The sequence below is a fragment of the Doryrhamphus excisus genome, chromosome 20, assembly GCF_030265055.1.
Source record: "Doryrhamphus excisus isolate RoL2022-K1 chromosome 20, RoL_Dexc_1.0, whole genome shotgun sequence".
NCBI classification, from domain to species: domain Eukaryota; kingdom Metazoa; phylum Chordata; class Actinopteri; order Syngnathiformes; family Syngnathidae; genus Doryrhamphus; species Doryrhamphus excisus.
This window is the reverse complement of record NC_080485.1, coordinates 2396378-2423986: the sequence shown is the minus strand read 5'-3', so window position 1 is coordinate 2423986 and position 27609 is coordinate 2396378. Positions and strand designations below refer to the sequence as shown.

The 27609-nt window shown below is 39.0% G+C and overlaps 2 protein-coding genes across 2 annotated transcripts in view; one reads left to right on the top strand and one right to left on the bottom strand.

Annotated features, from left to right (window-relative positions):
• LOC131107773 (collagen alpha-1(XIX) chain-like) overlaps positions 1–5475 on the top strand; it is a 97514-nt gene extending 92039 nt beyond the window's left edge. The window contains exon 37 of the mRNA XM_058058068.1: positions 538–5475. Coding sequence (XP_057914051.1) covers positions 538–716 — 179 coding nt within the window. The 3' untranslated portion in view covers positions 717–5475. The remainder of the gene's footprint in view (positions 1–537) is intronic.
• Positions 5476–7009: 1534 nt separating this feature from the next.
• Positions 7010–23386, bottom strand: col9a1b (collagen, type IX, alpha 1b). Its single transcript, XM_058058473.1, has 32 exons — positions 23220–23386; positions 22289–22342; positions 22171–22206; positions 22034–22096; positions 21405–21458; positions 21076–21111; positions 20943–20966; positions 20805–20858; positions 20107–20160; positions 19959–19991; positions 19829–19885; positions 18474–18527; positions 17500–17553; positions 17365–17418; positions 17227–17280; positions 16480–16533; positions 16316–16369; positions 16186–16239; positions 16055–16108; positions 15925–15969; positions 15778–15831; positions 15633–15686; positions 15503–15556; positions 13105–13176; positions 12912–12947; positions 12781–12825; positions 12672–12704; positions 12452–12598; positions 9854–9908; positions 8913–9101; positions 7950–8027; positions 7010–7878 (listed from the first exon to the last, which is right to left on the bottom strand). Exons 1-32 carry the CDS (start codon positions 23292–23294, stop codon positions 7688–7690), a joined length of 2025 nt encoding a protein of 674 aa, XP_057914456.1. The 5' UTR covers positions 23295–23386; the 3' UTR covers positions 7010–7687.
• Positions 23387–27609: the final 4223 nt, after the last annotated feature.

Below are 27609 nucleotides of genomic sequence, written 5' to 3'. Positions count from 1 at the left end.
GGTACTCATCCACTAATTTTGCCCCAAGTACAGCGAGTAGGGACCGGGGGGCTTTAGTCGCTGCCTGATGTATGATCACATGACGAGCCTCAAACTCACCCTGCCAAGTGCTCGCCCCCCCCAAATGCTGCTCCAATCGAAAGCTTTTCAAAGCGCCACCCCGGTGAGACGTGTTTTGTATCGCTCTCACAAAGACAGGAAGTCCACACACGGCAGACATGCTGCAGTAAGGACAGAGCTGATTGGCCGTTATGGATACAGTGTTTTTTCACTGATATCGGCCAATACGGATCATGGACGATTGATCGGAGCACCCCCACTTGTTAATAAATAACCATGTGGTCAAGGAGAGTTTAATTTTCCTTTCCACTTTCTCATGTACTCCAAATTATTATTATTTCCTGCTTCCCATGAATGTTTTTGGACACCCCTGTACTATAAGCAACCAAAGACCAGACACATAAATATATACTTTATAGATACTTTATTCATCTTTGGACTGACATGCAACGATAACAATGTCCTTTTTGTGTCAAGGGCCTCCCGGAGTAGCGTCTCAGGGCCCTCCTGGCCCCCCCGGACCCAGGGGACCCGCAGGCATGTGCGACCCCAGCGATTGTCATCCATTGGAGCCCAGCTCTAGCTTCAGCCATCCTGCTCCGAGCTCACTGCTCCAGCCAGACACGGCGCGCAGCAGGAAAGGAAGGACGCCATGATGCAACGGATGCAGTAGGGCTCGTTTATTGACTCTTTGACTCATTGACTCACTGACTCATTGACTCATAGGCTTCATTTGAACGCAATAGAAAACCTCTTTTTTCCTTTTTGCAATGCTGTACTTTTTAGGTTCTTGTTTTTTTTACCTGGCTGTGATGTAATGCATTCCTTGTCATCTCTCATTACGTCTCCGAGGGCTGGGAAATGACTTTGTTTAGTCACTTTCAGCCCCTAATTATTTGTTTGCCTCCTTAATTGGCATGCCTATGCATCCCTTCTGTTCTTCTGCAGATAAGCCGTCACGCGAGCAGGAGGTACATGGTATGCGTGTCTCTGTGTGTTCCAAAGACAATGAGATGAGCTCAATGTTTGTTTCATGTGTGGATGCCAGAGAATTAGGAGCCCTTTTTAACTCTCTTGACTTTGCAGGGTGGCCTTCATGTTGAGCCGCCACCCTGTAGGAACTCCTTGTTATCAGACTCTTGCAGAGCACGAGGGTGACCTCCTGCATTTACATAATAGTCTGATATAGAAGACGGCAAACATCTCAAAGTCCAAAAGAAAATCCAGCGCCTTATGTGTAACAAAAAGTGCAGCAACTGCGTCTGATATAGAATTATTTATTTTTATTGCAGATTATATTAAAAAGAAGTCCTGTGGTTTTTTTCTAGCTTGTGGATTAAGCTATTTCTGGATGAGTGGGGGAGCTTATTTCAAACAGATTTGCATCATGCGTGATAATCATTTACAAAATGATACTAAAATGTCCTCCTATAAATTAGCTTTGCCACAGCAGCGAGACATTGACATATATGACAAGGATGTACTCTTGAAAGGTCTTTTATTGTCTCTATCAGCTGATGTGAAGGAGTATTGGGGACCTACTAAAAAGACACATATGTCCTATAAGTCCACATAAGAAAAAGTCTTAATATTAGCAGAGGAAGTTGTAAAAAACAATTTTGCAGAAAATCATAAACAATAATAACAATGGTATACGTTTATGCTCTTAATACAACAACCTAATTGTCAAAAATTATGACCTTATTCTGAAGTGACAACCTGATGCTTGTCAAATGACATTATTCATGTAAACCTTTATTTTTATAACTTTTATTCTTTCAATTTAATGACTTTACTTTTATTGTATTTATTATACAATAATTATTAATGAAATTAGATATTTATTTGTATTTATTGCATTAGGCTATTCTCAGACTTTTACCACCTTATTATTTGACATCCTTATTTTTTCCAAATGACAGCCATTGCTTGTAAACTTTACAATATTCTAGTAAAATGACATATATTCTTGCAATATGACAACTTTCCTCTCCTAATAGTTTGACTTTTTTCTCATAATATTATGATTCACTTTTTTAATTTTATTTTCATCTGATTTCATGTACAAATTACAACTTTTTTCCTGTACTAAAACCATTTCATATTTAATTTTATTACCATAAAATTCAGACAGAATAATTGTTTTATATTACCGTTTAATTCCTGTAAATTTCACTCTTTTTCTTGTAATATGAAGTGTGGAAAAATTGAAAAAAAGTTATGACTCAGTACTTTTTCCCCTCAAACTATTACAATGGTATTCTTGCTGTACAATAATAGTACACCTTGGTCTTCGTACAATATAGCATTATTGTCGTAGAATTCTGACTTGTACTACTCTAGTACTAGACTAGTACTTTCTTTCTGAATATTACAACCTTATTCTGGTTAAAATTACTTTCCTGATCATATTACGTTTTTGTCATAAAATGCTGACTTGGTACTTTTATTGGAATATTACTTTAGTGTTTGATTAAAATAATGTTAAAAAATATAATATGTAATAATGAAAATAAATAAAATGTTTTATTTGATTTTTTTCTTTAAATAATTTTACTTTGTTCTCATTCATTTATGATAATATTTCACTTTAGAATATTTGAATTTTATTTTGAATAAATGAATTTTTATTCTGTTAACATAAAGTATTTTCTAAAAAAAAAATTTTAATAAAATTATAACAATATTCACAAAATATTGTGACATTTTTTCATGAATTTACTCTTTCATTCTCCAAATATTTTACTTCAATTTTGTTATATTTGGACATCTTTTCAGTGTATCCCTAATGCTCCTAATACACTTTGATCTGTGTTGTGTTGACGTGTAAATATTAATAAGTTATATAAGTTGAATGAGTGATTTTGTCTTTCCTGGCTCATGGTGCTTGGAATGGGGACCTGATGAATTGTACGTAATTACATGAGCAAGTTATCATTTTAACGATGCATGGAGGTTGTCATGATTACAAAATGATGCTGATTTGTGTGCCTTAGTGTGATTTAACATGTTGTGTTGTTGTTTTGTTTCCATGGTGTTGCCTATGATGATTCCTCTGCTCTTTCTGTATATTTTTGCTTCTCAATGGCGCCAAAGTAATCGGAACACTGCACTAAATCTACTTGACATGTTTGTTTAACAGTAATTACTAACATCCAGGTTCTTTTGATTTCATTTCATTGTCTTAAGATTGGAAGCTTTTGGTGGTTATTTATTTATTAGCTCATTTCTACTTTTGTTTTTATGTATTCACTGAGTCTTGGAGTCAACTTTGCCCAAATGGGATTGATGATGCTTTAATATTTTCTATTTTACCGCATTTCCTCACCTAGTGGCCAGCGGCATTTATTTCGTCAACTGCAGAAAGTACCAGGAATCTAAGGAGGGGAAACTTGTATAATGTACAAATATTTTTGGTCATTTCTTCCACAAACAAATGGTACTCGATAGCAACGGTATATAATATGACACATTTGGACATGGCATCTCTAAAGCTGACAAATGTAGTTAGAGAGGTTGGACAGAAAGCTTTTAGAGTTTGCAGTCATCCCTCATTTACCAGACCTGACCACGAAATGGGATTCAATAATAATAAACAGAATATTTTCATACTTAGAGCACAGAAAGGCTGTTTATGACTTCCGAAATATGGGTTTTAACGTTATTAGAGCCCTGTAGACGAGCCAAAAACTTACCACTTCCACACACAAAGAGAGGAGAACCTTTTCCTCACTCGATCTCTGCCATAAAATGCCCGTCACGGCCATGGCAAGCCCGTCTCACAGCCATGGCATGCCCGTCACGGCCATGGCAGGCCCGTCAGCCATGGCAGGCCCGCCATGGTATGCCCGTCACAGCCATGGCAGGCCCGTCACGGCCATGGCACGCCCGTCACGGCCATGGCAAGCCCGTCTCACAGCCATGGCATGCCCGTCACGGCCATGGCAGGCCCGTCACGGCCATGGCACGCCCGTCACAGCCATGGCAGGCCCGTCACAGCCATGGCAGGCCCGTCACAGCCATGGCAGGCCCGCCATGGCATGCCCGTCACGGCCATGGCACACCCGTCACGGCCATGGCACGCCCGTCACGGCCATGGCAGGCCCGTCACGGCCATGGCACGCCCATCACGGCCATGGCACGCCCGTCACGGCCATGGCACGCCCATCACAGCCATGGCAGGCCCGTCACAGCCATGGCAGGCCTGCCATGGCATTCCCGTCACGGCCATGCCACACCCGTCACGGCCATGGCACGCCCGTCACAGCCATGGCAGGCAAAGTTAAATTCCGCCCCCAATGGCAACACCTGTTTTTTTTGTATGCATTTTGAAGTGTGGCATTTATTTATTGCAGTAGACACACCCGCTGATTATTTAGGGCAAGCCCCCAATTTAAAGGGAGGTGTTATTTGAGGAAATACAGTATACGTGTTTAATATGTGCTGTTTCATAAAAGTTTGACTCCTTCCACTTTAAATTTGTTCTGTGTGCTGCCGTGTTTTGATATTTTGCAAATAGTTGTGGGCGTGACGTCCGAAGTGGATCTTCACGTCTGTTTGATGCGCTCATCTTCTTTTATCACGCGTCACGTGACCGAGCGCCACATCCTACACACGGTGCTTTCATTTTGCGTTTGAAGCCCAACTGGTCATCAGATGCAGTGGAGGATGTGAGTTTGAAGCCTGCATTTGTGAGTGTAAAGAGCCCCCTGCTGGCTGAGAGTGTAAGCGCTCCTTGTTGTCTGCTTTGAATGAAAAAAAAAAACTATTCCACATAATGGCCTCTCCACAGAGACCATAAAGCAGACTTTGATCCAATTCAAACAGCACAGCAGCAGCAAAAGTTATCAGAAATTCCTAGGGTTATTTTGTTCTTCCTGATGATGGCGTCTCCGCGTGCGTGCGTGTGCGTGCGTGTTGTGGATTTAGATGAATGAATATTCATGCGACGTCAATGAGCGGTGAGATAACAAAGGAGGGCTGAAAGCAGCTCTTGATGTCACAGTTGGCATCAGCACCAGCAATTGTAGCGTTTAGCTGGAGTGGCGGGGATGCACTTGTTGCATGATTGGACTGTCAATCATCTCACTTGCAGCATTGACATCATTTCCTGAACCTTATCCTGTAACCATATGTCATCTTGTAAATAAGCTCGTAATGAGACGGTGGGGTACGGCTCATCTTCTCAGCGTGGTCCCTCACATTAAAAATGTTTGCCTGCTGCTCTTACAGCAAGTCCGTTTCTATGCTCGTGGCGTGCTGAGCGTCACTTTGTCTTCATCTACCTACCTCGCACACGTCTACGTGATTAGCTGTTTGGGAAATCTGGCTCTTTTTTTTTTTTAAAAATCGAAATCTGGAGGTTCTTTCTTGTTTCCATGTTGACATCTGCCTTAAACTTGTGTGCAATAAATGTTATTCAGTGCTTTATTTCTGACATTGTGTCTTATTCCTTGCTGCATTTGATAAGGTATCTTTTATTTAATGTTTATTATTAAATCTAATAACTGGTTGGGCCGCCCTTTGCAGCAACAACTGCAATCATTCATTCATTCATTTTCTACCGCTTTTCCTCACGAGGGTCGTGGGGGTGCTGGAGCCTATCCCAGCTGTCTTCGGGCAAGAGGTCGGGTACACCCTGGACTGGTGGCCAGCCAATCCCAGGGCACATATAGACAAACAACCATTCACACTCACATTCATACCTATGGACAGTTTGGAGTCGCTAATTAACCTAGCATGTTTTTGGAATGTGGGAGGAAACCGGAGTACCCGCAGAAAACCCACGCATGCACGGGGAGAACATGCAAACTCCACACAGAGATGGCCGAGGATGGAATTGAACTCGGGTCTCCTAGCTGTGAAGCCTGTGTGCTAACCACCCGGTCGCTGTGCAGCCCTGGTTCAGTATATTTTTCATCAAAATAGTCAATGCCAAAATGTTGTGTTGCTGCTGGATGTTCACAGTATCCAAGTGATACTGTTGTGGGGGTGCTGGAGCCTATCCCAGCATCTTCAGGCGAGAGGCGGGGTCCAAGAAAATTGATGGATAGATGGCATTACTTTATTGACTTAACTTTACTAATTACGATTTACTTCATTGTTATTTACTTACTTGTCCTGATCCTATCCATCCTGGTCACTCCCAAGTAGAACCTCAGCTTCCTCATCTCTGCTACCTCCAGTTCTGCTTCATGACAGTGCCACCGAGGAAAAGACAGGAAGCAGAACTGGAGGTAGCAGAGATGAGGATGCTGAGGTTTTCATCGGGAGTGACCAGGATGGATAGGATCAGAAACAAATCCGTCAGAGTGACATTGCACGTTTAGAGGACTTGGAGATAAAGTCCTTTAGGCCAGACTGAGATGGTTGGGACATGTCCAGAGGAGAGATGATGAATATATTGGTAGAAGGATGCTGCGTTTAGAGCGTCCAGGTAGGAGGAAGACCAAAGAGGAGGTTTATGGATGTAGTGAAGGAGGACATGAGGGTAGAAGACAGGGTTGGATGGAGGAGATTGAGTTGCTGTGGCGACCACTGAATACTCATCACCATCATACTCATCATACTATGTTGACATTATGACCCGGTTTTATTTTTATTACCGTAATTGTTTTGTTATTACCTGTTTCTCATTTTGCAGCTGTATTTTTGTGAAAAAAAATATTCAGGAACGGACACAAACGTTATATAATAATACAACTTTATTGACTTATTATATTTTTCTCATAAAATGACCTCTTTTTCTTGAATTATCCACTTCATTCATGTAAAACATTAAAATGCAAAAGTTACATAAAATCATCCATCCATCCATTTTCTATACCCCTTATCCTCATTCGGGTTGTGGGTATGCTGGAGCCTATCCCAGCTGCCAAGCAGGCAAGAGGCGGGGTACACCCTGCATTGGTCACAGCCAATCACAGGGCCGTAAAATCCCATCCTTTAAAATTAAATGGCTTTCAAGTCATGTATGGGTTTATTCATTTATACACGGTATGTACTCTTTGTACTCCAATTTACAGTTTTTTGTAATAATCATGCAGAATAAATAAACACATTGTTGTGTGTATTTTTTTATTTGTTACACGAATGAGCTTTTCCCTCAACTGTACTGCTGTCATCCCGTACAGTGAGGCCAAAAACCACATCAGGTTGTTTTGTAGGAAATATAATTAACCACAAGTCAAACATTTTTTACAGATTTACACTCAAACACTAAAGTCAGTGTGACTTTTGATCTCCAACTGCAAAGATGGTCCGAAGTGAGTCCAGTTGCAGTTTGACGTACAATCACATAAAGTACAAAATAGTTCCAAAAAGGCACATATGCTAAATTCCCGTTTGTTTGGGATGGGGGTTATTTGGACATATTGAAAATTAGAGGCTTTGTGAATGTTTCAATATTCCATCTGATAAACATTTTCCTGGGAATATGAAAACATGTCTCAGGTCGAAGAAGAATACCAAAAAATGATGTTTTTTTTTAATGGAGGCAGACTCCTCGTGGTGGAGCTTCTGAAGACAAGACTAGAAGGTCAATGGAGGCCCGGTGCCGCCAACCACAGCCCCCTGAGATGAAAAATGTTCCGATCCAATAGTCCCTCTGTCGCTTCCAGAGTGGCTTTTAGTTCCTGGCAGGTCCCTTCACGTCCACAGACTGCTGGCCCGCCGACAGGTTGCACGAGGATGGGTCGCAGTAACCGTTAGGACCGGCTGCACCAGGAGGCCCGGGTACACCGGGCTGTCCAGGAAGTCCGGGAGGTCCTCTCTGGCCGTCACGACCGTCCTGACCGTAACCAGGTTTGCCCGCTTCACCTACAAGCACAAAACTCTTATTAGCGTTCATTTGTGCAATATTTGTGTTTTATTTGCAACTATTTACTCACCAGGAAGTCCTGGAGGTCCTTGCTGACCTTTGGCTCCTCGCACAGTCGGCCCCCGGGAGCCTCTGTCACCCATTTCACCTGCAAGACACACCATGTGATGACACGCCAAAGCAAAAGCCAAAACAAAAGCAACGTATTTATATGTATTTATAAAAACGGCCACAAGGTGACAGAAGTGCATTTGATACGAGCTCAAATCCCACATGACAGGAAGGAGGAAGTGAGAGAGCATGGAGGCGTGGAGCATGCAGGAGGTTAAGCATGTCGGGGCATTTAATAGTTCAGTTCCAAATATGAAAACTGTAAATATTTCTATATTTTTATTACAAATATATCTATTATTTAGATTTATCTATCTATTATCTATTATCTATTACAAATATATTATCTATTACAAATCAATCTATTTAAAATAGATTGTTATTTTGATGTAAAACAACGTTCATACATATTTGTTTGGATATTTCACAAAAAGCTGTTTTTCTCCCTTTTTTAGTTAGGAACCGATATTTTCCAGAAACTTACTCATGTTCTCCTGCTGATTACTTAAGAATGGAAAAAGGTAGAAACTAACTTTTTTTCTGCAATGAAAGACGGGAGTCAGATCTTTGTTTTGGTGGGTTCCATGTTTCTATACCCATAGAACACATTGTTCTGTGTGCCTTGAAAGATCGATGAAAATCGTCAAAAACGGCCAGTACTGGAGGGGTTGACTTTAGAAAAACGGCCGGGATTGAATGTGGAAATTCACTTATTGCAGTGGAATTTGGAACCAATTAACAGTGATAAACGAGGGATTACTGCATTGTCTTACGTCATCGTCCGAGTAGCCCTGAAAACACTTTGAAAACAAACAATGCATACTTTTGAAAGATTTACATTTACTCTACCCCCCCCCCCAGACTCTAGAGTCAAAAATAGCACAATCCCATTGTTTTACGACCACAGCAGGAAGTTGTCTACCTTTGGGTCCTTTTACTCCAATAGGCCCCGGTGGTCCTTTAAGTCCAGGAAGTCCTCTTGTTCCTGCCTGTCCTGGGAAACCGTTGTCTCCCGGAGCCCCAGGAGGTCCCGGAGGACCGGGTTTGCCAGGTAAACCAACCACACCTGACTCGGGTCTTCTCAAACTCGCTGCTAACTGGGCCAATTGTTCTGGTAGAACACAAAAGACAATGAAAGGCAATGAGATGGTCTTGTGGGTTCGACTCCAAGTGAACTTTAATGTGAACCCCGACTCTAATGTGAAGAACAAGAGTCATGAAAGTCCTTAAAACCTCTTTTAAAAAAAAAATAAAATAAAATTAAGAAAACCTCAGTACATGAAGCCTAGAAGAGAAACAATGCGTTTAATTAGCAGCAATCAGCGAGAGAAGACATGATGGTGCAAACGATCCAATGTTAATCTTCAGTGACTTTTTACTGCGTGATATTTTGCACTTTTAAAACTCCTGATGAAAATTCATGCAGTGGCTGCTCTTTTTAAACATTTCCTTCCTTGGCAGACTCTCTTTGCTCTGAGCAGAGGAGTGGAGGTCTGCTGGAGGTGTAATTAATTTTTCAGCAGCTCCGCCATGAAAAAGTAATGACTCTCGGAGATGAGTTTTGAAGACACAAGAGTAAAAAAAAAAAAAAAAGAATAAAGAGAACAGAGGTTGCGTCTTTCCGCTAGAACATTTCTTAGAGGCGAACCAGGAAATCTTTCATCCATCAAACAAACAAACAATGAAGCTTATTTCATGTTTTGCTTATGAGGCCTTCTTTTTTTCAATACGGAGCGTATCGAGTACGCGGCCTGATCAATGAGATCACGCGGGAGCTAGCCAGCTCTGTGTGTGCTTTGTGGGTGAGATTAAAGTCATAAACGGGGCGCATGGGGAAAGATGAATGGGGGCGTGATGTCTTACCTTGCATGACTCGCATGCACACCTGCTTGATGTGCTGGTCGCTTGGCTCTTTACCCTGGAAAACATACGGTAGCGTCAGAAGCTAGGAGGGCAACCGATCAAGGGGGTCCTTTATGATTGGTCATATTTGTACTTCATTGCTACCATTACCATACAGTTAAAAAGTTAAAAAACGGAGGATGAATGCTTGGAATTATGTTTTATATGTTTTATATTTATATTTTTTTTATGTTATGAATTATGAATTATGTCAGGTGAACTTGTCACAGGTATAGGTCTTTTTTTTTTTGAAGAAAAAACAACCTGCATTTCAATGTATCATTTTTAAAGGGGTATTATTATGCCAAAGTTTCAGATAATAAGAGGACTCCCTTACTGTATATGGGCATGCCCAGGTACAAGCTGAGTGGGAAGTTGTCAGTTATTTTCTAAAAAAAAAAAACCTGCATTTCAGTGTATAATTTTTAATATATATTTAATATATATTAAATATTTTATTCATTAATATATATTTTATATATATATATTATAATATATATTTTTATATAATTTTTTTTTACTTTTCTTACCTATAAATGTAGTTAGAATGTTGTGTTCTTGTGTTAAACTATGCCAAAGTTTCAGATAATGAGAGGACTCCCTTACTGTATATGGGCATGCCCGGGTACAACAGAGTTGGACCAATCACAGCAGAGGCGGAGAGTGGAATACAGGTCAATTAAAACAGATCATTTTGGAAAGGCAAGGAAATACAGCTACAATAGGTGCAGATTCTGGAAGATCTAGAAAGCTTTGTGTGCAGGTTATTGTGTGTCGCTGCTCTATAGGAGTCCACAACTCAATACAAAGGGCCGAAAATGAGCATAATAGGTTAGCATAATAATGTTAACAGTATGAGTTTTTCAGTTTATATAACAACTTGTTGCTCATTTTTGCATCAACTTTTGCTTATTTAATTTTTACAAAGTGGCATGGGCTTTCTAATTAATTAATTGATTAAATGTCCCTCAGTCTACACTTTGGACAGCCCTGCAATGAAGTGTGTTTTAATGTTTCTTTGTCTTTTTATCATTTTGCATTGCCAGCATAAAAGCAAAGAGTATGAAGATGATGAGTATTTAATGTGATGTAGAAAAGCAGTACACACGTCCCATCCTGGCTGTTATACAGTAATGGTAATAGTAATGGTAGTAATAGTAATAGTAATGGTAATGTTTTTTTTTAAATAGTAATAGTAGAATAAGAAAGCAACAAGGAATTCATAGAAGTAAGCTGCCAATTAAATGTCAAGCATTACAGAAATTACTCTTTTTGACTTAAATCACCCACTCAAGATTGCATTTTTTTCAACTCAAAAAACTCTAGAGCCCGTCGGATCTACTCTGACCCCACACACCCCCAGCATGGACGTCGGGGAGAAAGCTCTGCAGCATCCGCTGTAGAACAACCAGGTTTAGAGACAGCTACTTCCCCCTGGCCATCAGACTGCTCAATGCCAAATAAGCCCCTCTACCTGCCCACACGCACAACCAAAACTTTAAATATTGTTATTTATTCTAAATTATTTAAATTATTTGTACAAATTACTGTTTACGCTGTACATTGTTGTTCATATTTGATGTCATCTATTTATTCTCCACATTGTTATTTTTTATTTTTTATTTTTTATTTTTTATTTTTTATTTTTTATTTTTTATTTTTTATTTTTTATTTTTTATTTTTTATTTTTTATTTTTTATTTTTTATTTTTTATTTTTTATTTTTTATTTTTTATTTTTTATTTTTTATTGCACGGGAGCCAGGCAACAACATTTTGTTGGCAATTTCACTGCTGTGTTATTGTGCAATGACAAAGAAAGTCTATGTCTATAACAACATCACCACCAGCTAGCATATGTTAGCAGTGGTTGCTTAGGAGAACATCATTAACAAAAAAAAGGTGTATATTTTTCATAATTACAAGTGGAACTGCATGAAAACATACAGCAGATTGATGCTTACAGGTCAACTCTTGAACTTTTAAGTGTACTTAAAACTTTGTACTCAAGAAGAGATGCCATCTGATTGATTTTCATGGTATTTTGCTTTTTCATTAGCTTTTATTAGTCTGTACAATCAGGGGCCTTTGGAATTGTCTTAATGCCCCCCCCCCCTCCCCCCATATGCCGCCTTGGGCTCCATTTCCCCTGGAGTCCGACTTTGAAAACCCCTGCCTGAGAACGTTCTACTCTGACAGTCGGCAAACCAGTAAAAATGAAGCTGGAGATGTTTAGTGTGGAAAGATTGCAGCGGATGATCTCTTGCGGCCCCAGCGCTACTTATCTACTCATTCGTCCTTTTTCTGTTCGGGCTTGCAATGAAGATGGAGCTTATGGGAGTAAAAAGGTAGTCTTCACACCAGCTGTATGAAAGTCAACTATTGGAAACCAGTATAATACTAATGTATAATAGTACCAATGTCAATGTCAAGGTCAGTCGGCATCAAGGTCAAAAAAGTAGCATCTGAGAGTAAACGCCACATTTACAAGCCATAAAACGTAAACAAGTGACTTTTTCTTGAAGTGATGGTTCATACGCTCATGTTGTATCAGGACCTACCGCTGGACCTTGTGTTCCTCTGACCCCAGGTGGACCTCGGTTCCCCTGCATGCCTCGTGGTCCAGGTGTTCCAGGAGGCCCCTCAACGCCGGGCTGGCCTCGACCTCCTTCTGAACCTCTTCTGCCAGGCTCTCCAGGGTTGCCGGTCTTTGGAATAAATACGGAGCCAGACCATAGCGTCATCTTGGTTGGTACCTTCTGATGACAACAAGACACAAACCTCGCCCTTTGCTCCAGATTCTCCAGGTTGGCCCTAGAAGATGATGAAAACATGGAAATATTATGCATTGGACGTGGAAGCGTTTACGTATACTCGCATAAGAACTTACATTGTCTCCTTTCTCTCCAGGGTTGCCTTCATCACCTTGCAGACCCTGGAAAATCATCATGCACATGAATTATAAGTCCAATCACTTTTTTAGTTAAATATCATGTTCACTCATACATCGAGACTTCCTACCTGCTCTCCCTTGGGGCCTCCTTCTCCACGCTCACCCTGGAATAAACAAGACAAATGAGCTTTGCTGCAGACCTTTGCTGTGTTTATCTACAGCGGAGGGCGCCTCTGTTGAGTAATCATCTTCTAAACAATCGTCTTGAACCTCGGAAAGCTCGGAAAAAAAGTCCAAGATGGACTGTGGTCATTTTCTTACCCTCTCTCCTTTAATTCCAGGAACGCCTGGAGGGCCTGGAAGACCAGGAAGACCGGGGTCACCTTTGGGTCCCTACAATAAAACACAAAATAATATTTGGAAGGTATGTTTGTTATATAGGAACAACATATTTGATTGTTAAAATATTATATAATATAATATGATATAATAATAACAATAATCTTTACCAGCAAAAACATGAGGAACAGCCGAAATTACATTACTGACACCTAGTGATGAGTGTAGAGTACTACATATCAACGTCTGAATGGGTCTATTGAATGCCTTAAATTTCTATCTTTATAATGATAATTTAGGCAAATGATACATTAAATTTACTTAAACATGCAGATTTTTAAAATATCATATCATATTCAACCACAAAATAGCATGATTTATTTATGAAAATTCAAACGGTACATGCTTTCCATGTATCTCAGCAAATGGCTCATTTTTAACAGGATTTTTCTTTCTTAAGCTCATGGTGCAAAACTGTCTAAGTCAGGGGTGGGCAAACTTTTTGACTCGCGGGCCGCATTGATATAACAAAATTTCCGGGGGGGGGGGGGGGGGGGGGCAGACTATATATTTTACACGTAACAGTCCACCTGGTATTATTGTATCTGTAAAATTTTCATGCAATCTGCTATTATTATTTATTATTTTATATTTATATTTTAATATTTTAAAAATAATAAAATATTATAATAATTAAAATAAAATTAAAATAATAATTATTATATTATTATTATGTAAAATAAGCAAATATAACAATATTATTATATATAATTAATATAATAATTAGCAATAATATAATAAATATAATAATAATAATAATAGTTATAATAATAATATAATAATTATTATTTTAATTTTTATTATTATTATGTGCTTGTGTCTCTTTTTTCAGGAGCACTTTGTAAACAACAGACCATGTCAAACAACGAAATTGATACAACCATCAAAAGGTTGGCTCAGGCCATGATGCCAGGTTGTATGTTGAGTTTAAATGAAATACTTTTGAAAGATTGGGCGGGCCGTATTCAAACACTTGGCGGGCCGGATGTGGCCCCCGGGCTGTAGTTTGCCCACCCCTGGTCTAAGTTCATATCTTAATAATAATATAAAGTGACAACAGACCATCATATCGTGAAGCATTCTTCCCACATTAATTGTGCACTGATTGAACACCAAATTTATATATTTCATATCATATTCCCTCCCGTGGTTCTTAAAATGAACTTTTTGCATCGCCAAGCACGGCCGTCTATTGTCAGTTTGTGTCTCCCATTCCAGCTTTGATCCCTGAGCCACAGTGAGGAATGTCAGGAGAACAGAAGAGTCTTTCAGCCTGCTGCTCCTGCTCCCCCCTCGCTGTGAAAATAGACCTCAGGTGCGATCATGTCTTTTATGCTAACTCTGCTGGGAAACAACAACCTTTGCCGCTTCCCCACCTGCCTCGCCGTGGTACCTTCTATTACAGCTTGGAAAAACACGGAATAATTCAATCATACCCGAAATAAAATGCAAACCACAGTATATACCAGGGGTGGGCAAACTACGGCCCGGGTGCCACATCCGGCCCGCCAAGTGTTTCAATATGGCCCGCTTGTTTTTTCCAAACTCAACATACAACCTGGCATCGTGGCTTGGGCCAACTTTTTGACGGTTGAGGTAGCTGCTTTATCAATTTGGTTATTTGATGTGGTCTGTTGTTTACAAAATGCTCCTGGAAAAAGTAACACAAGCACAAAATAAAAAGAATAAAAATAAAAATAAAAAGAATAAAAATAAAAAGAATAAAAATAAAAAGAATAAAAATAAAAAAATAAAAATAAAAATAAAAAAATAATGACAATAATAAGAAGAAGAATGTTGTTAATAATAAGAAGAATGTTGTTAATAATAAGAAGAATGTTGTTAATAATAATAATGATAATACTATTATTATATTAATATTATTGTTAATAATATTAATATAATAATATTCGTAATATTATTGTTATTATTAACAATAATAATAATAATATAATGATAATAACATTACTATAACTAATAATAACAAATCTAATATAATAATATACGTATATAAAATAATAATAATAAAGACAATAATAATAATAATAATAATAAAAATAATAATACATTTAATTTCCAACACACTTTAAATCAAATAAACGATTTCATAGTGCACATATTGCAGATTGCATGACACTTTTACATGTAAAATATGCGTAAAAATAGGACTGTTGCATGTAAAATACTATATAGTCTGCCCCCCCCCGTCAATTTTGTTAAATCAATGCGGCCCGCGAGTCAAAAAGTTTGCCCATCCCTGGTATATACAGTACTACTATGACAAAAATAATAATAATAATATAAGGTGCCAACAACTTACCCTGGCACCCGCCTTGCCGAGTGGACCCACAAGGCCTTGTTCTCCTATTTCTCCCTGTCAACAAAAAAGGGACATTGGATTTATTAATTGAATTAAAACCATTAAAAATTCCGCCAAGGTAAATACTCACAGGTTCACCGATGGGTCCAACTGGTCCAACCTCACCTTGTTCCCCACGCTCGCCCTGTAGATACAAAAATAATAAAATTGTTTTTATTTATAAACAAAACATGAGTATTGTTAGGTATTAAATATATAAAGCTGGTGTTCTGTACCATTTTTCCAGCTGAACCCATCGTTCCAGGGAAGCCTGTTTGACCAGCATCACCCTGATTTGAAAAAAAAGCACAAAAAAGCAATTTAAAATCAATACAAAAGATAACATCTTACATTAAATTAAAAAAAAAAAACACGCAAGTAACCTTTATGCCGCTCTGTCCTTTTGGTCCAGGAGAACCAGGCAGACCCTGAGACACAAAATTTAAACATTTAAAAAAAAGTAGTATCCAAGTATCCATACATGTTCTAAAGCTCAACAAGACTCAAACTTACAGGATGTCCCTGAAGGCCAACCTCTCCAGCAAGTCCAGGTTTTCCAACGTCTCCCTGTGGTTAGAAGATAATGAAGATATTTCAACTCGAGCTTTGTACAGCAGTTGCACCGTTAGAAATGATGATGCTACCTTTGCTCCCGGCATGCCAGGGATTCCCTCACGGCCGTCCACACCCGGTAAGCCCTGGTTAGCACAGTCAAATAAGACAACTTACGATAATTAAAAAAAAACATTGAACATTTCACAAAATCGTACTCACAGCATCTCCCTTGGGACCTGGAAGACCTGTGATCCCTCTTGAACCTTGGGCTCCCTGAACGATAAAACATTTTGTCAGATTGTTTAAATAAAACCATACAGTAATTGTGATGTTTATTTATTTTTTAATGAACATAAATAAATATTGATAATGTGTCAACTGACCTGCTCGCCTTTTGGTCCGGGCTCACCCATCACACCACGCTGACCCTGATCACCCTGGAATCATTGACGGAAACATGTATACTTGTATACATATACATTGTATACTTGTAACATGTACTATACTCAGTGGTTATATTACAACTAGCTTTATTCAGTGAGAACGTGTTCCTAAACATTCATTCATTCATTCATTTTCTACCGCTTTTTCCTCATGAGGGTGGCGGGGGTGCTGGAGCCTATCCCAGCTGTCTTCAGGCAAGAGGCGGGGTACACCCCTGGACTGGTCGCCAGCCAATCACAGGGCACATATAGACAAACAACCATTCACACTCACATTCATACCTATGGACAATTTGGAGTGGCTAATTAACCTAGCATGTTTTTGGAATGTGGGAGGAAACCGGAGTACCCGGAGAAAACCCACGCATGCACGGGGAGAACATGCAAACTCCACACAGAGATGGCCGAGGGTGGAATTGAACCCTGGTCTCCTAGCTGTGAGGTCTGCGCGCTAAGCACTAGACCGCCGTGCCGCTGTTCCTAAACATTTGACTGGTAAAGTACAGTATGTTGACATGTAGTATGTGATGGGTTTTGAGGTCAGGGTCTTCCAAGCATGCCTTGGTGTCCTTGGTGTCCCCCAAACTGTTCCCACAAAGTTAGTCCTATGATTGTGTTGCCTAAGCTTTGATTGATTACTTCATTTATTGAGAAATACTAGTGATTACTTTTGTCCATGCAACTTACTGTTGCCCCGGGAACACCCTGAGGACCTGGATCTCCATCAGGACCACGAGCCCCCTGCCAGACAACAGCATGAACGGTGAGAATATAAATAAATATAATAAAATAATAAATATCAATAAAGAAAAAATAAATATCAACCATGTCTCCCTTAGGGCCCATCATCCCCGTGGCCCCACGGATCCCCTGGCCACCCTGAAACAACAAAAAGAGGGTATCGGAACACAACTCCGCATCGCCAGACTCACCCCGGCAATTAAAACTCCTCCAACTAACCGTTGGTCCTTGAGAGCCGACCTCCCCTGGACCTCCTTGGTCTCCTTCCTCCCCCTGGAAGCAGACACACCAAGAACACTTCAAGGTCGCAGTCAAGGAAATTCCTCTAATTAGGCCTCTCGGTTGTGCGAAGACTGTGGACAATTTTCTTTCAAATCAAACGATTCAACTCCAATTTGTTGCCCCGCTTTGCTAATTACAAATAATTCATGTGCTGACTCCGCACCAAATATGCGATATTCATGAGTAGAAAGTGTTTAAGGGCTTTAAAGCAAATTTTGTGTCATTAGAGACGTAATTTGTTCTTTTAATTAGGGGGTTAGAAGTGGCTATTTCGTCGAGTAAACACAGACCTGATAATGAAACAGTTTTGCAACAAACATCATGAAAGAGGAGAGCGAAACGGAGAAGAAAGATCACATCACAGAACAGTCAAACTATTTGATTTTGATTGTCTGATTGGAAAAGTTGAAAGTTTATTTTATGTGCACATGAATCAGACATTTATGTGCATAACACACAAAATGCACTGAGTGAAATTTGCACTTTGAATTGTGAAAAATTTAGATATTAAAAAAAAAGTGTCATTCGGAGCCGAAGAAGGACAGCACCTTTAACAGAGAGTCCCCAAAAGTCCCTAAAATGGATCCGTAGTCATTGAAGGACAACATCATTCCGAGGTTGACGGTAAATCCTTCTCACAGCCTCATTTCCATTTATATAGTGCATGAACACATTACAGGGGGGAGAGGGTGCTTCAACAACAATTCCAATAAATCCTGCTTGGTGCATCGCTGTAGTTTTCGGAGGCATTGAACACACACTTGTCTCACATCGTATTGAAGTAGAGCACAGCAAATAATACTTGTCTCAAAATGGGGAGTAACACTTTCCTCATTATGGTTTTAGGGGTATTGTGAGTTTCAATGTCATGGAATTATGTGACGTTAGCTTTATTGAAATATGTATCTTACCTTGTGCCCTTGCTTGCCAGGTTCCCCTGCTTCACCTTTGACCCCTTTGTGGCCCTGATAGAAGGTATAAAAGAAGATGGTCAAAATGTGTCAAGTATACAGATGATGTAGTATTATTTGTTGTCAGAACTAGGGATCGACCCATATGGTTTTTTTGGGGGGGGCGATGCCGATACCGATTTTTTTCCATCACCCTCAGCCGATGGATCGATACTGCTTTTGATCCCTTTTTTTTTTTTTTTTTTTTTTTGATCCCTGCTTTTGATCCCTCAATTTACATGAAAAAATGACCATGATAACAAATATTCCAGGTCTCGTGTTTAAAGAAATATTGATTGAAATGTAAAGGATTCAGCTTTCTTAAACACACATTTAAACGCCATTATCAACTTTAAAAGGAATAAATATTCAACCATGTGCAAAACATTTCTGTCGTAGTTTAAATTTATCCAACATCGATGTGATGACTGCTCCTCCGCAGCGTGACGCTTAGTAAAGAGTTAAAAGCAAGCTAACTCTATTACTTGTCAAAACGCGCTCTTGGTTATTGACTCGGGCCGATTCTGAAAGCTCTCCATTGGCTCCCGGTCTCATTCCGTGTGAATTTTAAAATCCTGGTGCTCACTTTTAGAGCCTTGCACGGCCAGGCCCCTGTCTACATACGAGACTTGTTGCGTCCCTATACCCCCTCTCGGAGGCTGAGATCAAAATTTAGATCAAAATTTACTCATGGTGCCTCGTAGTCGTTTTAGGACCCGAGGAGACCTATCTTTTCAGGATGTTGCGCCGAGGCTCTGGAATGACCTTCCACCCTCCCTACGTTCGCTTGACTTTGTCGATGCATTTAAGAGTAACCTTAAAACTCACTTGTTTTTGCAGGCATACCCAGCTCAGTAGATTTAGGGTACTATGACCATCATATATTTATGTCTATTTTATTGTATACTGTTTGTATGTACTGTTTTATGTCTATTTTTATTGTACATTGTTTTATTGTATTTTTTTATGTGTATTTTAACTCTGTGTTTTGCGTTTTGTGAAGCACTTTGTGACTTCTGTCTGAGAAAGGCGCTATATAAATAAAACTTACTTATTTACTTACTTACTTACTTGATGCGATTCAACAGTGTGTTGCGGGGTCCTCTGCCTGACTGTAAATCATGCGGTGGAAAAATACATCGGCGAACCCACGCGCGTATCGGCCGATACAAGGAAAAAACGCAAATATCGGCGCGATCGGTCGATCCTTAGTCAGAACCCATCGTCATATGCTCAAAACACAACGAGTATAGCATAACAACCACAACATAGCTCCTCCGGTATATTTAAAGTGTGTTTTCCACACTTCTTCTCACCTTCATGCCAGGAAGACCAGGATGTCCAGATGTTCCAGGAGGACAAGAATTGGGACACTAAACAGCAGCAAAAAAAGTCATTTAGAATGTCACATAATAACTTTTATTTTCTTAATCTTGTCCGATTTACCAGGTCGGCACTTCCTAGCATCCCGGCTGCCCCCTGCAATGGAGAAAAATTGTTTTTTTTTTTTTTATTGAATTGTAGCAGAAGATGTGACTGATAGAAGTGATGGCATCAGTTCACCTCAATCATGTGAATGTCAAAGGTGACTTACTCTGGGCCCCGTCGGTCCACGGGGTCCTTGGGGTCCTCTCACACCCATCGGCCCCTACGGTCAACAAGTACACATACACGAGTGTTCAGAAAGTCACTCATTATATACTGTAGTAGTGATGCTAATATTATGCATAGGTTATGCACAGTATATAAAATATTATATTTTTATGTTACTTTTCAAACATTCGGCCAAAGGGCAGCATTTAAAAATATTCCAAAGTGGCAAATGGAATTCCAGTAAATATCATCCTCGGGGGAAGTACTACTTCCTTTATATTGTGTGTTTTATCTGTTGAATTTAAATGATCTTAAAATTATGTGAAGGGATCTAAAAATGTAAATATGGTTTAATAAGAAATGCGTTATGAGGCACACTATATTGCAATACAATTATACTAGGTTAGTTGTGGTACCTAAGATAAAATGTACCCGTCTAGGAAGTACAAGTTAAGCTTGTGTCTGGAAAGTGAAAGTTAAGCTTGTGTGCGAGAGACTGTGTTATAAACTGTGTTGTTAGCATGTCTGTTTAGCATCTTCTTCTCTCAGTGTTTTTCCTTGAGTTATGTATGTGTTGTGTAACTTTAGTTGTGCTACGTGAGCATTTCTATGAGAAGGTATTGGACTTTGCTACACTTACATACAACTGAAGCTAAAATTATAATTATAATATCTAACACTACTTTTGACTGTACTTACAGGTGGCCCTGTTTTTCCAACTTCACCCGGAAGTCCTCCCGGCCCCGGGGGCCCCTGTTGTTGAAGATCATTTCAAACTGAGGTGAGCTTTGTTATTGTGATGCAAAAACCAAAAGTAAGCATTAGAGTAGTACTTACAGGGGGTCCATCAGGCCCGACACCCTGATGGGAAACATACAGTGTGATGAATGTTGGCAAAGTAGACATGGTGTTATATATATCTATATATAAATATACATATATTTAACATGGCGTTAAATATTGAACTCACAGCAGCTCCACGGGGTCCGATTGTTCCAGGTTCCCCCTAAAAACAAAGAAATACATAAAGATCATGTCGAATCATAGCCCTTCTTATGGTTGTGAGACTCATGAGTTGCCGTTCCCGCAGTTGATCACATGACCGGGCCGGCCAGCCAGGTACATTTGACCCAGCAATGTTTGGACTAATGAGGAGTGATGCCGGGTTTCGGTTCCCCACAGAGATTATACGGAGGACTTGCAGGATTAGGTCTCATTTGTCAGGAAGAGTTTAAGCACCGCTACTCCTGCGTGTTGCTCTCGGAGGTGAGGGGAAGTAAAGGCTCATTAGTCACTTACTTTCTGTCCAGGGGGACCGTCAGGCCCGGGTACTCCAATTGGGCCGGTCAAACCCTGCAGAGAGGAGATTCAGGCAGGATTAGAATAGTCATGTGCTTGTTAAATGAGGCGATATTCCCCCTCTGGTAATAGTCTTATATTCAACATTAGACCAATGTAATCTTAACATTCACCTTGTGGGAGGAGCTCTGTGTATTAAAGGTATTGACCGCCCCCTTATGGATATTACTTTATATAATACAGTTCACTTTCAGGCATTTCATTAATAAAGGTGTGTTGAATTTAAAGATGCAGGCAGGGGGGCATCTTAGAGGAGGAGCAAGGGGTCAGCAGCGGGGCGTGAGGGCAAAGCTTTCAGACTGCAGACAGCAGAGAGGAACATTCCTTTGGCTCATTTCAAACAAGGAATCATTCCACACCACTTTGTGGATTCTCAGCAAGAGAGACCAACTGCATTCCACCAACAGAGGCGCTTTTGTTTTCTAAATATGCCCTACAAAGTGTTGACATGCATTCAAATGGATAATAGTAATAACTACATTACATTGTTGTCATGTCAAATTACCTGTCATAAACATTCTATGTACATAGTAGAAGTGTCAGCATCTATACTTATTATAACGGCTTACATCATTTCCAGGTATCCCCGGTAATCCCGAAGAGCCAGCTTTACCAGGCTCCCCATCGGGTCCCTGCAAATGACACAAATAGTTAAGGCTAACAAAAAAGAGAGATGACAGGAAATGAAATCAGATTGTATATTTACAGCTGGACCATCAGGGCCGTCTGATCCTCTTTCCCCCTAAAAAAATGAAAAATAAAAGATTCAGTCACGTATAGGAAAGCATTCTGACAACAATCGGGTGTGAAGTTAGCGGACTCACAGCAATGCCATCAATTCCTGGTACACCTGCAGGTCCTGGAGGTCCTTGGCTCCGCTAAATAATCACAACAAAACATATTCGTGTATTTTTGCAATTTTTTTTTCTTTCAATATGTGGCATTTAGGGAATAGATGCCCCTTTTATACTTATCTGGAAGATTATTTTTAACCATACTTATGTGATAAATTATTAACTTGTGAATGTAAAAAAACCCTATAAAGCAATTTAATATTTTTTGTCAGCTTAAATTTTGACAAATTCAACTTATTGCTCATGTCACTGGTACAGGGCAACAAAATGCAGTTAGCATCCAACCAGAAGTGCAATTATATAAGTACCTTGGTATTAAGTAAATGTAGAAAAAAAGATATGGACAGATCTATGTAAAAAAAACTATGACAGGCTATGACTATAATACAGTGAGGATATGTACAGGGATATAAATATATGGCTATTGTAGATTATACAGATTATAAACAGTATGGATGTGACAATATATAATAACAGTAATATATACAGTATTGCAATGGAGTGACTAGAGTATGGCTATTTCAGATTATATAAATTATAAACAGTATGATGTATGAATGCAAAAGATATTACAGTAATATGTACAATAGTGCAATCTGTACAATAGTGCAGTGTATGTATTTCTACCAACCAATAAGCAAAATGTATGATAAAAGTGAAAAAGAAATACACATTTTTAAGAAATGTATGGTGTTATTATGAAAAATGCTAAATATTTTTCAAGTTTTGAAAAAAATGTAAATTTTTTTTCCTTTGGACGTCTTCAAAACATCATTTTTTGTCAGAAAAATCCAAAGACGCCTAAATTGAAGAACAGTAGCACCAATGAGTAGAATAGCACTCCCCCCGCACCTCAAACGCATCCGTCGACACAGAAACAAAAGAAGAAAAAAAGACTTACTTGAGCCGAGCAAAGAAGGACAAAGTGCAGAAGCAGCCCCAGGAGAGGCCATCGATAGCCGGGGGCCCGAGCCATGATTCCCCCGTGGGCAGAAAAGGTAAAAAGTCCTTTCTTTGGGATTTGTTGGGTGGAAGGAGTCCCAGACAAAACAACCCAACTGAACTCGTCCCGGCTATCTGGAGACCCTGGAAGCACCCGTAGCCATGTGGGACTCATGAATATTCATCTCATGGCATGTTTATTCATGCGGGGCAGATGAAAGGAGGGGACTGGAAAAGGGAAACTGATGGGAGGGGTCATTCAGGTGACCTCTCGGGATGAGTGGCTTAGTGCCGTTTTAAAATCAGTAAAAACTCATCTTTTAAAGGGCCATCATTCTCATAAGAAAAATGTTATACATACAGTATATGAGTTGTGTGTAACAAGCAATGGTTCTCTAGTTTATAGAAATCTGAAGAAACATTTTTTTATTATTCTATTAATAACTCTTTATTAATGAATGAGCATCGACTGCAACTCAAACGTCATTCATTCATTCATTTTCTACCGCTTATCTTCACGAGGGTTGTGGGGGTGCTGGAGCCAATCCCAGCTGTCTTCAGGCGAGAGGTGGGGTACACCCTGGACTGGTGGCCAGCCAATCACAGGGCACATATAGACAAACAACCATTCACACTCACATTCATACCTATGGACAATTTGGAGTCGCTAATTAACCTAGCATGTTTTTGGAATATGGGAGGAAGCCCCCGGAGAAAACCCACGCATGCACGGGGAGAACATGCGCACAGAGATGGCCGAGGGTGGAATCGAACTCTGGTCTCCTAGATGCATGGCCTGCACGCTTACCACCGCCGTGCAGCCTTGATGGATTAATGAAATGAAATAAAATATGAATTATCAAATACAATAGATGTCTTTTCAACTTAGTTTCATGAGGCTTGTAGCAGTGGGTGTCCAAAGTGAGGCCCGTCTGGCCCATACTGGCCCATAGCTCGTTTCTTATTGCACTCAAAAAAATAATTCAGAGTATCTTTTGACACCACTTGATTTAATACATAAATGCAATGTAAAAAAATGTAATTAATTGATTTAGATAAACTTTCCAAGTTGCTAACTTTATTTTTTTAAGTTATAATAATAATGTTGGCTATTACATGAACTTAATTTAGCATGTCATATACACTCAAATTTTATTGTTGGTAAGCTTAAAACAAAATTCAAGTTGCCATGACTTAATAAAATTAGCTTGGTAACATAATTTTTCTCAACATTAACCTTTCCATTTTAAGTTCCATCTCCTACAAGACAAGACAGTGCAGGAGACTGAAGCAACATTTCATGGTGAGTAAAATGTATTTCTAATTGTTCTACTGAAGTGATGGCTTTAAATTAGTCACAGTAGACTTTCATTGAGATAAGTAAAACTTAGCTTGTTTAAACATGTGACTGCTAGCTTGTATAGCACTGTTACCACATGTTAGTTGTATTCTTCCCCTGAGCTAGTTTAGCTGTGTAACTGCTACCTACAGCAACTGTTACCCAAGTGCCACAGCCACATTTTTTCCAGAAAAAAAATATATTTTGTTCATTCCCATGTGCAGCTGGACTTTGCCCCAAATGGTGATCTGATGTTCTGAGAGGAATCAAAGTAGTAAGTACATTCTTTATCTTGTCTACCTGTTTAAATCTGGAGGTGGAAATGTATCATCATGTAAATGCAATGATGTAATCTTAAATTACTTTAATCAGATTTACATTTGTTAAATGTGTCATTGTTTTGAAATATGGGTTGTGAGTGCAAACTTTGTAGATTTGAAACTTCTACACAAACTGTGTTGCTAAGACACTACAGGTTGCGTCATGGCCATGGTGGGGAACGTCTGCCATGCATTCACCAGCACTGTTTTTGTTCATTTAAAACATGGGGTAGCCTGAGATCCCATTTATCAAGAAATCACTCCCGTGAAGCTCAGCAAGCTGTCAGGTCAGAAACTCTTTCCTTCACTTGCCAGCTTTCATTCTTTTGCAGTTTGTCTCTTGCCATAACATTGGACGAGTTGTCTTTTGCTGTTATATGTATATCTATGAAGACTTTGTATGTGGTTATTTTGAGCTGCTCACACAAACATACATAAGAATTACAAACTTTTGTCACAGAGGAGCAGTTGAAATGTAAGATTGTTTTCTTACTTTCTTTTTGCAACGCTCGTGTTCAAAATAAAAATATGCAGCTAATTGCACAAAAGCAGTGGTTGAACTGTCTTTCTTGAAAGTACAAAAAATACCAAAAAGAAAAAATGAAGTATATATATATATATATATATATATACATACAACTTATATATATATATATAAGTTACTGCTACTTAAAAAGCTGTGTGCATTGTTATTATAATTAAGTAGACAACAAATTAAACTACTTTGAATAAAATGATGAAGTCAGTTGACTCAACATATATTTTTGAGTTACGAACTTAAAAACTCGTCCCTATGACAACAATTATTAAGTAAGCATTACTTAAAATAAGCTTTGAGTGAAGAGGAAAAGCTATTTCGTGCAATGCAATATTGTTTGTTGGTTCAAAGCAATTTCAAATTAAGTTGTCATAACTAAGAAAGACTAATGGAAACTGTTGCGTTGATTTTTTTTGTTGAGGCTAAACATTTTTTTTTTGAGTGTGGGCCATGGCATCATGTAAAAATGTATATTTAGCATCCCTCTCTGTCATCTCCAGTGTAATTTTGGTTTGTTGATGTAGTTTGTCATTCATTACTAAGCAATATCAAGGTTGTCATACAAAATCTCAAAATTGAAAATTGAAAAATATGTTTTAATAATACTTCATACAGTCTTGTTTTACTTTCTTTTAATCATTGCTATTCGTAATATAAAAATAGCACTTTCTAACTGTTCGCATCCATTCTCACCCTGCATTTGCCAGATATTCAATTAGTCAGTTATTGTTATCCAATCGCTGTCCATCAGCACCATGGACAAGGTAAAAGGTTGCAGTATAGCTTTTAACCGCTAGATGACGTTGTTTACCAAACGGGAAACACGAGTACTACAGTACTAGTGTACTAGAGTACTCGGCGTTGATTCTGAAGTTAAAAGCAGGACCCATTTGATAAGCAACATGTAACCCTTCAATATAACCCTTCCACCTTTTTGACCACGTCTCTCCTTGCCAGATCTGCAATTTGGAATTGGCATATGATGTAAAAATCCTGCAGAAGTAGAGGAGGGGTTAAATTAATATTTTGGGAGGATGGCAAGCTTCTAATGTCAAGGAAAGGCCTTAGCCTTAACTATTAGTTGATTAGATTTGTATCTATCAAAACAGAATGTGTGTTTATCTTTCTTTTGTGTTCTTTAACATTTAAGCTTAACTGTGCTAATTGTTCTCTGGAATCTTTCAAATTGATCTACTCAAAGTTGACCTGTTTGCTCATTTTGCATGTAAATGCATGCAGAACCATGCTAAATTGTATAACATGCCTTGAATTTAAAAGGACAGTGGAACCTTGCCCCCAAAAGGCCCCCTTTGTGTGAGATACCCACTGAAATGATGCTTTTATTGTAAACAAATACCCCCCCCCCCCCCCCATGTTTTATTTGCAGCTATTTAAAACTCATCAGGGAATCGGTCCTGCCTGATGCTGATCTCATGGCGACTTGAGATGACAACATCACAACTGCAAGGTGGGCATACAAGAAAGCAACAGACTGTTAATAGTCACAGTGTGTGAATGTGTGTGTGTGTGTGTGTGTGTGTGTGTGTATGGGAATAAAAGCCCAGTGTTTGTAAAGCTGCACCAAGTGCCTTGAATAAATATCAGGCCATCTCTCCCTGTTTGTGATGTCCTCTTTAGCACGTAAGCTCCATGTCTTTCTCTTTGTGCACATGTGAGCAGGAAGTTTTTATTTTATTTTATTTTGGCAAATATATGAAACATTACAGTGCATTTCTTACATCAATCAAAATGTAACTTTCCATTATTTACTTATTTTATTATTATTATTATTATTTATTTGTTTTCAACTATCTGATCACAAGCCCAAAAGGAGTAGGCTGAAGCAAAAGCTTATAAATGCCTACTCCTTTTTGCAAGATATAATCATGTTCATGCCACAGTCTTGTTTTCCCCTATTATTATTATCATTGTAATATTATTATTGTTATTATCATTATTATTCATTCATTCATTTTCTACCGCTTTTTCCTCACGAGGGTCGCGGGGGATGCTGGAGCCTATCCAGCCAATCACAGGGCATATCATTATTATCATTATTGTTATCATCTCTATCATTATTACAATTATTATTGGTATTATTATCATCATTATTATAATCATCATTAATATTACCATTTTCATCATTATAGTT

Excerpts from the sequence above, each read along its gene's own strand:
- col9a1b (XM_058058473.1), bottom strand. The coding sequence starts at position 23,294 with ATGGCTCGGGCCCCCGGCTATCGATGGCCTCTCCTGGGGCTGCTTCTG. Across the intron at positions 15,970-16,054 it reads TTGGCCTTCAGGGACATCCT|GGTCTGCCTGGTTCTCCTGG; the intron begins GTAAGTTTGAGT and ends TTTGTGTCTCAG. Across the intron at positions 12,948-13,104 it reads CTGGAATTAAAGGAGAGAGG|GGTGAGCGTGGAGAAGGAGG; the intron begins GTAAGAAAATGA and ends TGTTTATTCCAG.